The 17669-nt window shown below is 38.6% G+C and overlaps 1 protein-coding gene and 1 long non-coding RNA gene across 2 annotated transcripts; one reads left to right on the top strand and one right to left on the bottom strand.

Annotated features, from left to right (window-relative positions):
* Positions 1-3359: 3359 nt before the first annotated feature.
* LOC311097478 (sodium- and chloride-dependent GABA transporter 2-like) lies at positions 3360-14100 on the bottom strand (the record flags this gene model as incomplete). The annotated part of the gene is made up of 9 exons (XM_084137167.1): positions 3360-4248; positions 4408-4578; positions 5229-5329; positions 5442-5544; positions 6184-6321; positions 13390-13502; positions 13594-13718; positions 13916-14019; positions 14077-14100. 9 exons carry the CDS (start codon positions 14098-14100, stop codon positions 4111-4113), a joined length of 1017 nt encoding a protein of 338 aa, XP_083993293.1. The 3' UTR covers positions 3360-4110.
* A 389-nt stretch (positions 14101-14489) lies between these two features.
* LOC311084234 lies at positions 14490-15613 on the top strand. Its single transcript, XR_014606462.1, has 2 exons — positions 14490-15121; positions 15584-15613. It is a non-coding gene; the product is annotated as an uncharacterized lncRNA (long non-coding RNA).
* Positions 15614-17669: the final 2056 nt, after the last annotated feature.

Below are 17669 nucleotides of genomic sequence, written 5' to 3'. Positions count from 1 at the left end.
ATTCTTGGCAATGGATAGGAGTCGGGTGGAATAACAGCATTCACCCTCCTGTAATCTGTACAGAACCTAAAAGTAATATCTTACTCCAGGGACTAGAGTAAAAGTACTCCAGGGACTAGAGCTTGGTCTCGCTAACCCATTATCTACTTATTCACCTAATCTAATTATTCACCTAAGTTCTGAACCCTTGAGGATCTAAAAACGGACAGACTCTCTAAATCAGGGCTTATACACTGAGAATTCTCATTTGAGCCGAAAACAATAAACTCAGTCTTGTCTTTATTTAAGAAGAGGAATTTTGGGGCTTGCCATGATTTTTTTTATATAGATTTAAAGGTCCCATATTGTCAAAACTGAAATTCCCTGGCTTTTTTTGTGATAACAGAGGTCTAGGGGCTAAATACCATATACGTTTCAAAACAGTCAATCCACAGACAAATACACACAGCCTGCATACAGTAGCTCTGCCTTTTCACAAGCCATTGTGATATCCATAAAAAATGTGACGTCAGAACCAGTGGCATGCACAGACCAGGGGCAGGGGCGGAAGGACCAGAAAGGGCACTAAAAAAAGAAAAGAAAGACTTATTACTTCAAATAACAATCAAATGTATTTTTTCCATAGTTTAAATGCAATTATTTATTAAATAAATCACCTGTATTTAAAGCAGTACCCGTCTGTCTGTTGTGTTTTTAAATATTTGAATGACTTCCTCACGATTAATTGGAATATCTCGCTCGATGGAGAGCATCAGTAGGTCAGAGAGCCTCTCTTCATTACAAAGACTTCGAAGACTGGATTTCACAAGCTTTAACTTTGAAAATGACCATTCAACTGTAGATGTGGAGACAGGTAATGTTGTATATATTTTAAGGAGTTGAGAAAGAGAGGGGAAAACAGAATCTCATTGTCTTTTAGGCACTTTAGCATTTCCTGCACGTTGCTTTTGGGGAAGGAGTAGGATGCATGAAACACTTTAAGTTCTGTGAAGGTCTTTTCTTCCTCAATCCCATAGAACTTGCTAACTGTTCTGACAAGTTCAACATCACCAGGTTCCACTCCTTTTGACCATTTGGATGCTATTGTCAGACTGTGTAAGCCTTTGAGGATAATGCCAGTTGAACTATTATCCTTTCCTTTGAATCGTCTGACCATCTCTTGAGTAATGGTATCCAAAAAGGTGTAGTATACCTTTGTTTGATAGAACTCTTCCAAGTTCTCAGGGTGATGGTCTTCTCCTGTTGACTTGGAACTGTACTTATACCTTGCAGGTATTTTTCTGGGTCTTGTCTCACCAGGTATTTTTCAGCAAACTCAATTCCAGCAACCTCAGCCCTCTCCTTTGCTTTTTCAAACACAATTTTGAATTCACTTTCTGACCTCAGTTCCTGAAGCCTTTTTAGCACTTCTTCCACCACTGTGTATGACACTGCCAGATCCACATCTTTACGCTGAAGAGCAGCTGATGCAACAGCAGTCTCCTGAAACACTGGAGTGGCCACCTCCAAACAAAGCATAAACTCAAAATGTATGCTGCGAAACAACATTAGAGCATCATCTGCAGCTGGATCTGGTGGATTGCTGTCTGGCATTTTTTTTCAACAGCTGCATAACTGCAGAAAGGACTTTGTGCAGTGGTTTTAAGGCATTTTCTCGACAGGCCCAGCGTGTGTCAGCCAGCCGTTTTAATTCCCAGGTTTTCTCTCCAGCATATAACAATTAATTTTTATGAATGCAGCATGGTGCTTGCTAGAAGAAGACAGGAAAGTGTAGAGCCTCTCTACCATATTAAAAAAACGCACAAAATGGGGGCTTGATTTAGTGTTCTCCACTAACACTAGGTTTAAACAGTGTGCGTGGCAGTGCACATATAGTGCTTTTTCATTTTGGCTCTGAATTCTGGCCTGCAGCCCCTTGTAACTAGCACTCATGTTAGCTGCACCATCATAGCCTTGACCCCGGATATTTTCAGCATTCAATCCATTTTCTGAAAGAAGGGTCATTACCACTTCCTCTAGGTCTTTGCCACATGTTGATTTTACCTGACACACTTGGATGAAGCGCTCCTTTATTTGCATGTCATGGACAAACCAGACCACAAAGGATACTTGCTCTGAGTGTGACACATCGGTAGTTTCATCCAAAAGAATTGAAAATATCTTGGCCTCATTAATCTCTTTCAGAATAACATTCTTCACTTGTGTTCCAAGACATCTTATTAGGTCATTTTGGGTCCTGTTGGATAAAAGTGTCACCTGTGGCTTCTTCTTGTGCGACTGAATCATATGGATACCCTCTATATGCATTCTGACGACACTATCATATTCAGCTATAGGTGCACAAGCTCAAAGAAGTTTCCTCTGTTTGAACTGGTGCTACATTCATCATGGCCTCTAAATGCAAGTCCTTGCATTGCCAAATATATTGTGATTGGAAAGTCAGATACTGGTTGACATGGCCCAAGAGAGCAGCAGAACTGTATATAGTTGCTATCAACTTTGATTTGATGCTGATCAACATGAGCTGGGTCTGTTGGAAACTGTAAGGCCATCAAGGATGGGTAAACTTCTGGTGCTTTTGGATTCAGAACCGTGTATTCAGTATCTGCTGCTGCAGCTCCTTCCTCTGTTATCTCTCCTCCTTCCTCCTCACTTGGCCTAATGTCTCCTTGCATTTCCTGACTCATCTCACTTTCTTCCTCATTGGCTCTAACCTCTCCTTCATCTTTCTCTCTTGTCTCAACTGCTTTCCCTTGAATCTCTTCAATACTCGCCTTATTGAACTGCTACTCTCTATATACAAAAAAAAAGTATAAGTTTTACAGGGATAGATTATATAATGTCCATATAATGAACAGGAATGGGGACTCATTTTGTTCCCCACTGGCTTTCAATATATGGATACAACCATTTAAAAAAATATTCCACAGAAGAAAATCAGACAGGCTTGGAACTGCATATGGGTAAGTAAATTATCAATTTGGGAAAATTACTCCTTTAATAAACACCTGTTATTTTCCTCAAGTGTAAACTATTTTTAGGATTGTAATACAAGTTTAATTTAACAGTACCTGCATCTTTATTCTCTCTTTTCAGCCAGCTTGTGAGCGGGATGCTTCCTTTGGCTGCATCAGAAAGTTCCTTGTTTTTTGTTTTTTTTGTTTTTATTCTTTCTTTCTTTGGCATTCTATGAAAAGATGTTGATACAATTACAATGCATAGCACATCAAACGAAAATAGGGTAATGATGATAATATTACTAAATATTATTTACTTTACCAAACAAATCAGTGAGAATCAAGAAGTTAATTATGGGGAATTCATGTTTAGTTTTGTTGATGTTGTAAATTTAATTTATGTATTATATGCATGAAAATGTTAGCTATCATGAAATCAGTAACACTTTACAATAAGGTTTCATTAGTTAAATTTGTTAACATTAACTAATAATGAACTGCACTTCTACAGCATTTATTACTCTAGTTAATATTACAGTAACGAACTGTAAAATGACCAGTAAATTAACAGCACTTTTTAACAGTATTTTACCGCTAATTTACAGGACAATTTTTTACATTGGAAAGAAGCTCCAAATTATATCACCATCTACTGGCTTTTAAAGGTTCTGATTAATTAGACATTTTTAATTTATTTAGAGACTAAATTGAAAATAATCAGGTCACTGATTCGGGAGTGGATGGTCTGACATGATGTGAGATGTTTGCAACGATGGCAGCTTTGCTGTGGTATAATAATGATGCTGCCCTTAAAGACAGAAAGTGATCAAACAGAAAACTTGGCCTGATGCCAAGCTCTAGAATCAGATAAGCCATATGCTTGCCATGGGGATAATAAAGGATTCCCACAGAGAATGATCTACATTTACATTTATTCATTTGCATTTTTATCCTAAAGCAATTTACAAATGAGGAATATCACAAGCAATTTGTCATAAGAGGAAAGTCGTCTGGCTCTGACTGGGGTATTGAGCAGATACTCCCTGTCGCTAGACATGAACAAATGTGGGGTTCTGTTTAAACAGTTTTTATGGAGCTTCATGACTTTAGTTATGAAAAGATTGACTACAAAATATATTTATATTTTTTTCTTTCAGTGTTCATTTTCACGTTCCTCTATATTCATCCTGACTAAGTCTTTCATCTCTGTGGTGAAAGCAGTCTCCATTTCAGCTCGCCGCTTACTGCTGAGAGGAAGGTTTGTATCTGGATTACACAGGTGAAGCCAACACTGTCAAGACACACAAACACAGGGAAACAACACTTTGGTAGTAAGTGTTTAGTTTATAGATCGAATTGGTTAGTTGTGTAGATTTGCTTTGGTTAAATAGTAAAGTTAAACATTTTCATCCCTGTTTTGATGACATCTCAGTGGAACTTTCATCCTCACCTGTTTCAGACTTCCTTTTCCAGCAAACATTCTTCCCATCGCCCAACCAGGCACCAGCAGAATGGAGGACAGGGCTAGGAGCCAACCAAGTGCATATGCCCAGTCCGGGTACACATACCAACGGTTAAACGTCAGCGGCCGGTACTCCACCACAGAACAGACAAAAGATGCCTAAGAATAAACAGAAGAGAAGGAGAAGTTGAGGGGAAATGACTGGTAAGAAAAAAAGACAGTAAGAACTGATCTTCATTTAAAGGTGCAGTCTGTAAGAATGACAGCTAGTGGTCTAAAAAGGTACTGCCCTGTTTCCCCCGCCCCCTCCTCCTCAGACTCGATGCTCACGCGTGTTAATCCATGTTTTAATATGCTCTCGTTCTTAGAGATTTTAGGTTGTGTGGTATCTGCAATCTCTGACCCAGTTTATTTGATCGTTTCCAAGGATGCAATACGCTGTGTTGTCCGACAACTGGCATCCCGGGGTGTCGAAATACTATTGGGTGAACTGGCAGTGGGCAAGATCACACAGACCAAAAACAAAAACCGACTGACAATACGGAACGTGTAAAATAATAAATAAAATAACTGGCAGCAGAAGTGTTTTTCAGAAAAACGAGTATGTGAACTTAGCATGTTTCCTAAATATCTACAAACATATTATGGTATTTTTATGCTTTAGTAAAAAAAGTTACATACAGCACCTTTAAGTGGTTATGGTAATGAAATGCTTCAGGTCTGAATAATAAATAAAAAAACAATTGACTGTTCTGACCAATAAATCATCAGTGAAGCCCAAACAGATGAAGAAGTGCTGAGACACTCACCAGGGACGTGAGAGGGGTCAGGTATTTCCAGCACAGCATGAATATGTAGTTGGGTCGTGAGTTTGTCATGTCTTCAATGACGTGAAACATTCTCTCAGCTCCTGTGGTTAGACAAAAAAGATTATGAATCACTAGCTTTCCAATACTGCCATTGCATTCTGTTGGCTTTTTATGTTAAGATCAATTTTTGTAGCTTGTGTGTGTGTGTCTCACCAAAGATCCAACCCATGGCCAGAGACTCAAACGCAGACAGAAACAGAAGATTGGCTCCATTGCAGGCATAGTAGTCAAACAACTGGAATACATACATCCCCCCCTGTAGATGCAAGACCCAAGCCCACAACACAGTTAAATAGGACTGAGGAGAGGGAAACATGTCACAGTGTCTGGTTTGTGTTCCCCGGATAGCCACTAGAGGTCCTCTTCTCCCACGGTGTCATTCACTACATTTCCCATCATCCTGTTCTGTGTTATCATTTAAATTCATTGCACGCAGCTGTTTCCCCTCACCTTGTTAGTGTCTGTGTATATACCCTGTCTGTGTCAGTGTTTTTCATGTATTCCTTGTAGATTGTCACAACACTTCTGGATGTCTGTTTTTGCTTGTGCTTGTTTTTGGATTGCCTTATTTGGATTTTGACCCTTGCCTGGACTAGTTGTGAGTACGGATTTTCCCTACTAAATACTGCGCTTGGATCTTATCTTTTCCTGTGTGTGTGTCATGACAAAACACAGGTATTCCCTACACAAAACACCTGTTGTATAGCATATGATCTGCCATGATTTAAAATAAAGAATTAAATTTGTCATCTGAAAATCTATTTATATTAGAACCATATTCATAAAATCATTCACTTGGAAATTTGAGTCACAACTGTAATCTTTAACAGGTCTGACCTGTATATGTTTAGTTTATATGTTTACTCTCTCACAAACAAACACACTTTTCTCTGACCTCTGTGACCATGAAGAGCTGCCCGACAAGGCAAGCGAGACAGAAGAGCAGGAGGAAGATTTCTCTGCGTCCCACTCTGCGCAGCACTGTCGGGAACAGATCAATCACTGATGTAACGACAGCTTCTACTGCAACAAACTTCAAAGGGAAGCACAACAGAAGCACAACAAAAGCACATGCACTGTGAACACTGTGTGTTTTGTAATGTCCAAAAGAAAGGACATTACAAAGAATGTTTTTCAGAAGAAAGAAATGCATACAGGTTTGGAATGACATGAGTGTGAATAAATGGATATAATTTTCATTCGTGGGAACTATCCCTGTAATGCAAAACTAACCCTGCGATTTGTTTGCATAAACTTTTTTTAAAATTTGCCTAAATTTAGACTTGACATATATTATTTAGATGTATTTTAAATAGATTTGTTCATTTCTATTTTTTTCAGTTCAAAGTATTATGACGTACACTCACCTAAAGGATTATTAGGAACACCTGTTCAATTTCTCATTAATGCAATTATCTAATCAACCAATCACATGGCAGTTGCTTCAATGCATTTAGGGGTGTGGCCCTGGTCAAGACAATCTCCTGAACTCCAAACTGAATGTCAGAATGGGAAAGAAAGGTGACTTAACCCTCATGTGGTGTTCATGTCATTTTTGACTGGAGAAGATTTTCTTTTTCCTGAAAATACTAGTTAATGTTATCGCATTGAACTGAAACTTAGTGACTTTGTTCACAGATACTATAACAACTTGTCCACATTTTATTTATTTATTTTTTACTTTTTTTGTGTTGTTTTTTTTCACCTTGTTACACCTATGGTGTTCCCGGTCAAAAATGACAGGCCTACACAAAATAGCTTATAAATCCCTCGTTATGCTATATTATCCACAAAAATTGGATTCAATCTTTTTATCAACTTGTTTTCTTTCAATTAGGACTGGTTTTGTATTCAATTTTCAAACAGTTTAATTGTAGGAGTCATTTATCCAAGCTTATGCACCTCAGTTTTTGAGTGAAAAAAGCATTATTTGTTAATAATTTTGGCAATATTGAGAAAAATATGAAAATAAATTGCACTGTTGATCACACTAGTCTACTTTAATGTTTAACCAGGAAATTTCTTTTGAAATGCTTTTATTTTGTACAAAATGACACAGAGTCACACTTGTGGTGTTCCCGGTCAAAAATGATCAGCCTACACAAAATAGCTTATAAATCACTTGTTATGCTATAGTATCACCAAAAATTGGATTCAATCTTTTTATCAACTTGTTTTCTTTCAATTAGGACTGGTTTTGTATTTCATTTTCAAACTGTTTAATTGTAGGAGTCATTTATCCGAGCTTATGCACCTCAGTTTTTGAGTGAAAAAAAGCATTATTCGTTAATAATTTTGGCTATATTGAGAAAAATATGAAAAAAAATGCACTGTTGATAACACTTGTCTAATATTTAATTACACCGTTTGTTTTAAAATGTGTGTTTTTTGCACAAAATGACACAGAGTCACACTTGTGGTGTTCCTGGTCATTGAAAGTGAATGGGGGAGACTGAAAATTAGAGAAAAAATTTAGTTGTCAGGAGCATGTTTATCATGTTCACATATGTATATGTGTGCTTGCAGACATAGAGCCATTGGACATGTGCATGCATGGATACATGTATGCCACACACACACACACACACACACACTTCTCAAAATAAAAGCATTGCAAAATATAAGTGCTGTGTTTTGTGATCTTCTACATTAACTTTTTAATGGCCGGTCATTTTTGACCAGGAACACCACAAGTGTGACACTGTGCCATTTTATACAAAATAAAATCATTTCAAAAGAAATTTCCTGGTTAAACATTGAAGTAGACTAGTGTGATCAACAGTGCAGTTTTTTAAAATATTTTTCACAATATTGCCAAAATTATTAACAAATAATGCTTTTTTCACTCAAAAATTGAGGTGCATAAGCTCGGATAAATGACTCCTACAATTAAACTGTTTGAAAATTAAATATAAAACCAGTCCTAAATGAAAGAAAACAAGTTGATACAAAGATTGAATCCAAGATTGGGTGAAAATGTGGTTAAATGAGTGATTTAACCGATCCAAGATGGCGCCGCGGATCGATCCAAGATAATCGATCCAAGATGGCGCCGCGGATGGCTGCCTCGGTGTTGAGCTCTCCAGTTGTTACACTGTTTTTGTTAGTTTGTCCTGTTTTATGTTTGTCATTCGCTATCAGTTATACCAGGGACGAACTGCTGAACATTCGGCAGTGCACACCAACTGATCACCAACCAGTTTTTGATTCTTCTGGCGTTTTGCGGAACATTGTCGTCGGTTGTGCCGCTGCACTGTGGAAACAGTATAAGACGCGCAGGCGTGGGAAGCGAGCCGGCACACTCGTTAAGCTCAGGCAGCGCGGATTCAGAACGGCGCTGCCTAGCATCCATCTGGCGAATGTCCGCTCTCTCCCTAACAAAATGGACGAACTACTTCTGCTCTCACGCAAAAACAAGGACTTTACCAACTCTGCTGCTCTGTGTTTCACGGAAACCTGGCTGAACGAAGCCATTCCGGACAGCGCGTTACATCTACCGGACTTTCAGCTGTTCAGAGCGGATCGCGATATGGAGTCAACGGGGAAAACGCGCGGTGGTGGGACATGCTTTTACATCAACAGAAGGTGGTGTACTGATGTAACTGTGTTAAGGAAGATGTGCTGTCCTGATGTGGAAGTGCTTTTCATTAACTGTAAGCCGTTCTACTCGCCGCGGGAGTTTTCCTCGCTCGTTCTCATCAGTGTTTACATTCCACCGCAAGCACACGTGAGTACGGCGCTGCAACAGCTGGCTGATCTGATCACAGAAACAGAACAACAACACCCGGACTCTGTTCTTATCATTCTCGGAGACTTTAATCAGGCAAAACTCACACGTGAACTGCCTAAATTCAAACAGCACATTACATGCCCCACCAGAGACAATAATATTTTGGACCATTGCTACACCACAACAAAGGATGCATATCGCTCCGTCGCCAGAGCAGCTCTAGGACTTTCCGATCACTGCCTGGTTCATCTTCTACCAACTTACAGGCAAAAACTTAAAACTGCTAAGCCAGTAATAAGGACTGTAAAGAGATGGACCAACGACACAGAGCAGGTCTTACAAGCCTGTTTTGAATGCACTGACTGGAGTGTTTTTGAAGCTGCTGCCAGCGATCTGGACGAGCTCACAGAGACTGTAACATCATACATCAGTTTCTGTGAGGATTTATGCATCCCTACCAGGACTTACTTATCATTCAACAATGATAAACCATGGTTCACACCAAAACTCAGACAGCTTCGTCAGGTCAAAGAAGATGCCTACAGGAGTGGGGATAGGATCTTGTATAATCAGGCCAGGAACACATTGACAAAGGAGATTGAAGTGGCTAAGAAGAGCTATGCCAAAAAGCTGGAAAACCAGTTTTCCTCCAACGACCCTGCATCAGTGTGGAAAGGCCTGAAAGACATTACCAACTACAAGACACCATCCCCCAGCATCGACAGCAATAAGCATCTTGCGAACGAGCTGAATGTCTTTTACTGTAGATTTGAGACCCCCGATCAGACACCCCATACCCGCCCTGACCATCTCTCTACACAGCCATCAACACCTCCAGCCATCCCCCTCCCCTCCCCCCCTGCACTTCAGATCAGTGAGGATAATGTGCGTCAGATCTTCAGGAAACAGAAGAGAAGGAAAGCACCAGGCCCAGACGGTGTTTCACCAGCCTGTCTGAAAACCTGCGCTGACCAGCTGGCCTCTATCTTCTCACTGATCTTCAACAGATCACTGGAGCAGTGCAAAGTCCCTTTCTGCTTTAAACGCTCCACCATCATCCCAATCCCGAAGAAACCAAAGATCACAGGACTCAATGACTACAGACCTGTTGCCTTAACATCTGTGGCCATGAAGTCATTCGAAAGACTGGTGTTAGCATATCTGAAGGACATCACTGGACCCTTGCTGGACCCCCTGCAGTTTGCCTACAGAGCAAACCGGTCTGTGGATGATGTGGTCAATATGGGACTGCATTACACCCTACAACATCTGGACAAACCAGGGACCTATGCAAGGATTCTGTTCGTGGACTTTAGTTCTGCCTTCAACACCATCGTCCCATCACTGCTCCAGACCAAACTGACCCAGCTCTCTGTCCCTAGCTCCATCTGTCAATGGATCACCAGCTTTCTGACAGACAGACAACAGCTAGTCAGAATGGGCAAAATCACGTCCGACAGCCGCACCATCAGCACCGGTGCTCCACAGGGATGTGTTCTCTCACCACTGCTCTTCTCCCTGTACACAAATGACTGCACCTCTAAAGACACCTCTGTCAAGCTCCTGAAGTTTGCGGACGACACTACTGTTATCGGACTCATCCGGAACGGTGACGAGTCTGCGTACAGACAGGAGGTGGAGCAGCTGGCTCTTTGGTGCAGTTATAACAACCTGGAGCTGAACACGCTCAAAACAGTGGAGATGATCGTGGACTTCAGGAGAAACCCCCCTGCACTCCCTTCACTCACCATCATGGACAGCACTGTGACTGCAGTAGAGTCATTCAGGTTCCTGGGCACCACCATCTCTCAGGATCTGAAGTGGGACACTCACATAGACTTTATTGTGAAGAAAGCCCAACAGAGACTGTACTTCCTGCGTCAGCTGAGGAAATTCAACCTGCCACAGGAGCTGCTCGTACAGTTCTACTCAGCTGTCATCCAGTCCATCCTCTGCACTTCCATCACCGTCTGGTTCGGCTCTGCTACCAAAACCGACCTCCGTAGACTACAGCGGATAGTTCGGACTGCTGAGCGAATCACTGGCACTACCCTTCCCACACTCAAAGAACTGCACTCATCCAGAGTGAGAAAAAGGGCTCGCAAAATCACTCTGGACCCGTCACACCCAGCACACTTTCTGTTTGAACTGTTACCGTCTGGTCGGCGCTACAGAGCACCGAGCACAAAAACAACCAGACACAGGAAAAGTTTCTTTCCCCAGGCCATCTACCTCATGAACACTTAAATGTTCCGCTACTGTGGAACAAACATGTGCAATACTTCCCTCAGACATTTCATTATAGCACCTTATAACTTTATATATATTTATAATTTATAATCTTTTTATTTTTATTTTATTTTTATTTTTTCTATTTTTTATTTATACCTATGTTACTTGTCTTGTCACTTTATATTGTATGTGTACTGGAAGCTACTATCACCAAGACAAATTCCTCGTATGCGCAAGCATACTTGGCAATAAAGCTCTTTCTGATTCTGATTCTGATTCTGATTTATAAGCTATTTTTTTATAGGCCTGTCATTTTTGACCGGGAACACCACAAGTGTGACTATGTGCCATTTTTTTCAAAAAATAAAAGTTTTTCAAAACAAACTTCCTGATGAACCATTAAAGTAGACTAGTGTGATCAACAGAACCAATATTTTTTCATATTTTTTTAATATTTCCAAAATTATTCAAAAATAATTATTTTTTTACTTAAAACATTAGATCCCTACTCTCAGATAAATGAGGCCCACAATTAATTAGATGCAAATAGAAATATAAAACCAGTCCTAATTGACAGAAAACAAGTTGACAAAAAGATTGAATCCAAGATTGGGTGAAAATGTGGTTAAATGAGTGATTTATAAGCTATTTTTTATAGGCCTGTCATTTTTGACCGGGAACACAAGTGTGACTGTGCCATTTTTTACAAAATAAAAGTTTTTCAAAACAAACTTCCTGGTGAACCATTAAAGTAGACTAGTGTGATCAACAGAACCAATTTTTTCTCATATTTTTTTAATATTTCCAAAATTATTCAAAAATAATGATTTTTTTACTTAAAAAATTAGATGCCTACTATCAGATAAATGAGGCCCACAATTAATTAGATGCAAATAGAAATATAAAACCAGTCCTAATTGACAGAAAACAAGTTGACAAAAAGATTGAAATCAAGATTGGGTGAAAATGTGGTTAAATGAGTGATTTATAAGCTATTTTTTATAGGCCTGTCATTTTTGACCGGGAACACCATAGGTGTTATAGGATTTTGAACACCACATGAGGGTTAAGCAATTTTGAGCGTGGCATGGTTGTTGGTGCCAGACGAGTATTTCACAATCTGCTCAGTTACTGGGATTTTCACGCACAACCATTTCTAGGGTTTACAAAGAATGGTGTGAAAAGGGAAAAACATCCAGTATGCGGCAGTCCTGTGGGTGAAAATACCTTGTTGATGCTAGAGATCAGAGGAGAATGGGCCGACTGATTCAAGCTGATAGAAGAGCAACTTTGACTGAAATAACCACTCGTTACAACCGAGGTATGCAGCAAAGCATTTGTGAAGCCACAACACGCACAATCTTGAGGCGGATGGGCTACAACAGCAGAAGACCCCACCAGGTACCACTCATCTCCACTACAAATAGGAAAAAGAGGCTACAATTTGCACAAGCTCACCAAAATTGGACAGTTGAAGACTGGAAAAATGTTGCCTGGTCTGATGAGACTTGATTTCTGTTGAGACATTCAGATGGTAGAGTCAGAATTTGGCGTAAACAGAATGAGAACATGGATCCATCATGCCTTGTTACCACTGTGCAGGCTGGTGGTGGTGGTGTAATGGTGTGGGGGATGTTTTCTTGGCACACTTTAGGCCCCTTAGTGCCAATTGGGCATCGTTTAAATGCCACGGCCTACCTGAGCATTGTTTCTGACCATGTCCATCCCTTTATGACCACCATGTACCCATCCTCTGATGGCTACTTCCAGCAGGATAATGCACCATGTCACAAAGCTCGAATCATTTCAAATTGGTTTCTTGAACATGACAATGAGTTCACTGTACTAAAATGGCCCCCCACGGTCACCAGATCTCAACCCAATAGAGCATCTTTGGGATGTGGTGGAACGGGAGCTTCTTGCCCTGGATGTGCATCCCACAAATCTCCATCAACTGCAATATGCTATCCTATCAATATGGGCCAACATTTCTAAAGAATGCTTTCAGCACCTTGTTGAATCAATGCCACATAGAATTAAGGCAGTTCTGAAGGCGAAAGGGGGTCAAACACAGTATTAGTATGGTGTTCCTAATAATCCTTTAGGTGAGTGTATGTGTATATGTGAGTTTAAGCTCACATGTGTATCAAGCCCCAGCAAAATAATCATGATGAAGAAACAAACAGCCCACAGCTGAGGGAAAGGCATCATAGCTACTGCCTGTGGATAAGCGATGAACGCTAGTCCTGGACCTGAAAGAGAGACAGATCTGATGTTGAGCATTGCTTTAATATATTCTCTGATTATAATCTTTCACCTTTTTTCAACTGAATTTTTCAGTACCTGATTCTGCCACCTCCTCAATGGGGACGCCCTGTTCATGGGCCATAAAGCCCAGGACTGAGAACACGGCAAAACCAGCCACCAAACTGGTGCCACTGTTCAGAAGGCAAAGCCAAAAGCAGTCCCTGATAGACATAGATAATATAAAACTCATTTATTGTCTGGCATCTGCTGGCTGAGCATCACAAGCAACAAGAACATACCTCAAAGTACACAACACAACAAATAACCCATTCTTTATTCGTAGTTCATTCTTAATTGTTGACTCATTTATTCGTCTGTTCTTTGGTACTGTCATTTTATTAAAAGCACCAATACTCACCTGTAGCAGTTGTTGTTATATTTATTGTAACTGCCCAATACAGTGAGAGTGCCAACAGACAAACTGTAGGAGAAAACAATCTGAGCTCCGGCCTCCATCCAAACCTACACACACACACACACACACACACACACACAATCCCCCAAAGAGATCATACTCACTGCGTCAGGACAACATGACTGCATGCTGCAACATGCCCTCACTGCACTGTAGCGACTGCAGAACAGGCTTTAGGTTACACACCAACATTAAACAAAAAAAAATTGCAAAATCACATATCACTTTACACCCATCCACATAGGCTACCTGAGATTGGACAAATAAGCGACCCAAACTACACGACTCCATCAGGAAAAGGCAGAAAAAGGGAAAGCAAGAGAGTAACCAGAAACAGCCAAACACAAACTCTGCTACGCGTGTCTTGCTTTTATTATAAGTGCAATCATGATAATGATTAACCAGCCGGTATCTGACACAGCTGAGTCTATGGGGAAATTCCCATTCTCCACCAGGGGGAGTAACGGAGGGAAATACCCAATCTGCTACACATTCTATAGTTAAATAACGTTAACGTAACGTTTGCTCACAACAAGGCTGCCAACTTATGAGTTTAGCAATTTATAAGCTTGTGGTTCGATTCCGATTTTGATTCAATGTCGATTCATTTGGATAAATATCAGATGCAATAGCTACATGTACATTTTTTTAAAGGAAAAAATTAAGGGCCCTATTATGCTTTTTCATTTTTTCCACTTTAGTTATTGTGTGTTATGTTGCTGTTTGAGCATAAAAAAAATCTGTAAAGTTACAAAGCTCAGTCACTCCAAAGGCCTATTTTATGTAAGTTAACAGAATTTTAAGGATTGCAATTAATGAAGAAAAGTTGAATCAGTCTTTGGAAAACATTCCACAAGGTGGTGATTGTTGTTTTAAATCTTCCATACAACATAAAAGGCAACCTTATGTATTTAATATCATTATTGCATATTTATTTTATGTCTGTAGCTTATTGCACTAACTTTAGTATATATTTGTTGTAGCTGGTCCTGTTTCTGAGATGTTATGTCTCTTTTCTGCAGAGAATAGAGGTGATGTTGCTCTTTTGGTTCTTCCCCTTCTTCTTGCTGCCACGGTGTACATATTGGTCAGAAGGTATTTCGTCCATCTATTGACGAAGCTAGAAAGGCTTTCATTGATCTTCAACTAGTAAGTATAAAACCGCATATAACTGCTATTTAAATTGCATTGTAACCTGACTGGAACTGCCTGTGCATTAAGCAAGGGATACTGTACATCCAGCCAGTTGATATTGCAGAATAAACTTCAACAAGGTAATCAACACAAACTGGAGGGATCTCGTATCACCCTGAAGGAGTTTATTTTGTGATGAAAACTGACTGGATGTACATTATCTAACTTTATTACCTCAAAACAATTCCTATTAAGCAACTTTGATCCTAGACCAAAAAAAAAAGATAATGTAAAGCTTACCACTTATACGGCTTTTCGCCAAATAAAAATATTGATTGTTGAAATCATGATGAACTCCATTTCATGATGAACTTTACAGTTATTGAACTGAACTGAATCAACACTGAACTGACTTCAACTGAATAATGAAACATTTGCCATTGAAACAATCTATATTGTATTTATTTTCTTTTATAGGTCGGAATGAACATGGTGGAATTTCTAAACCGGGCAGGGTCTACAAAACCTGCATCTAAGAGTCTTCTTCAGAGTCTAAAAAATTTAAATTTCGCATACTGTAAAATACAAACTTGCACATCTGTGAATTTCACTTTAATTTTCTAAGAATTAATTGGTATAAATTACATTGTTCAGAACTAATTTTCTTTCTTTCTTAACTGTATTTGACTTTATTTAACTATACTTATGTAAATTTTAGCATATTTTAAAAATGATTTTGCATTCGCTGACTTTAAATAGTCTGTCGATTTCACTGCTTATTTAAACCGTTAAACATGTAATAGTTAAACGTATAAATGTCATTGTACAGAACTAATCTTCTTTCTTTCTTTAATTGTATTTGACTATTTAATACTTGATGTATTTTTAAATGATTTTGCATTCACTGAATTTAAAATATAATTGTCAATGTCACTGTAATCTTCTTTATTTATATTAAAACTGACAATATTTAACTACTTTGATGTCAGTAAATGATTTTTGCATTTAAATTTAATGTGCAGTTTGTTGCCATTGCTGCCAATTTTAACACATTTGTGAATGTCAGTTGACAAGCATTAAAAATGATTTTAACAGTCTAAACATGTTCTTCATTATTTCTTAATTCATATTTTTACAGTAAAGCACAGGCAAAATTATAAGAATAACCCAGCAAAAATAACCCAGAATAGCAAATCCATTAATGGTAAAAAGTGACTACATCTTGGGTTTTCTCAACAACCCAGCCTGCTGGGTTAAAATGTCACTGGGTTAATTTAACCCAGCATGTGTTCTGTCCAATATTTACCCAGCGCTGGGTTGCCAATTGGGTTGTTTTTAACCCAGCCATTTGTGGAGTGCACTTTCTTTATAAATCTTAAGGCACTAATTATTAATATGAATATATTCCAATTAATATTAATATAATTTCCAATAATACAAATATTAATATCTTTGTTCAAACTTAAAATTAAGATTTACTTATTAACCTCTCCGAACTATCTCTTTCCTGAAAAAGACAATGACAGCTATTACCATCAGGATTAATAGAAAATAAAAGCATAGACAAGTAAACAGTCAGTAGTAAGATAGAACAATGCTAGCAAGCAACCGGACCGATAAATACAACAGAAAAAAATATACAAATGGGCCTAACAGTAATGAGAAATACTACACAAATTCAATAAACTAATCAAATATAATAATAAATCTCTCTCTACGTCATCTTTGTTGTTTAACATTACAGGCACTAACAGCAGCAAGTATTTTAAGTGGCTATCACTTTAAGACTGAATGCATGAAATATTGATTCACATCTAATTTCCTCCCAAATGTCTACATTCGTTTAAAACATATCTAATAATAATAATAATAATAATAATAACAATTCGTTACATTTACGTATATAGCGTTTTTTCTGAGACCTCAAATCGCTTTACATCGCTTTAATAGTTGTGCTTAAATCAACAACTTTATACAGAATCACACGTGTCCAAAACATCCATGTAAGATTCAAAAGACCCAAACCTCTAAGAAAAGAGGCTTGAAAACCATAGTTTATTATAAATTCACAAAAGCATGCAAATGATGACCCTGTTTTACATTTTGTATGTTGGACTGTATGTTTTAGGTGAAGACTTTTCATTGAGAGCTGTCTATAGAAATAAATGACAATTAAGAATTTAAGTGATAGTCTTTGTTTGACTAAATTGATACTTCATTTAGTGCAACTTTCACTCTATGAATTACACAAAGTGCATGCTGTTTTACACTTAAACTATTACAACAGAATCACATCTGACTATTGCACTGAGAGAGGCATATTCATCCAAGCTCGAGACTGTTAAACAAAGTTCCACACTTTGGTAAAACCTAAATTCTAGAGGTCAACTGGGTTAAAAGTAAATACATCATGAGTCATTTAAAACAAATACAGAAAAACCACTAGTGATCAGTTTTAGCGTTTGAACTGACATTTTACATATTACACTGTTTACATCTTGTTTTTGTACAGTTTTTGCAAAAAGTGTATAGTCACAGAGCGTGGTCAAACATGTTCATATAG

This window comes from Abramis brama, assembly GCF_963993115.1.
Source record: "Abramis brama genome assembly, chromosome: 1".
NCBI classification, from domain to species: domain Eukaryota; kingdom Metazoa; phylum Chordata; class Actinopteri; order Cypriniformes; family Leuciscidae; genus Abramis; species Abramis brama.
The sequence above is the reverse complement of the archived record's forward strand: the minus strand, read 5'-3'. Positions and strand labels throughout refer to the sequence as shown.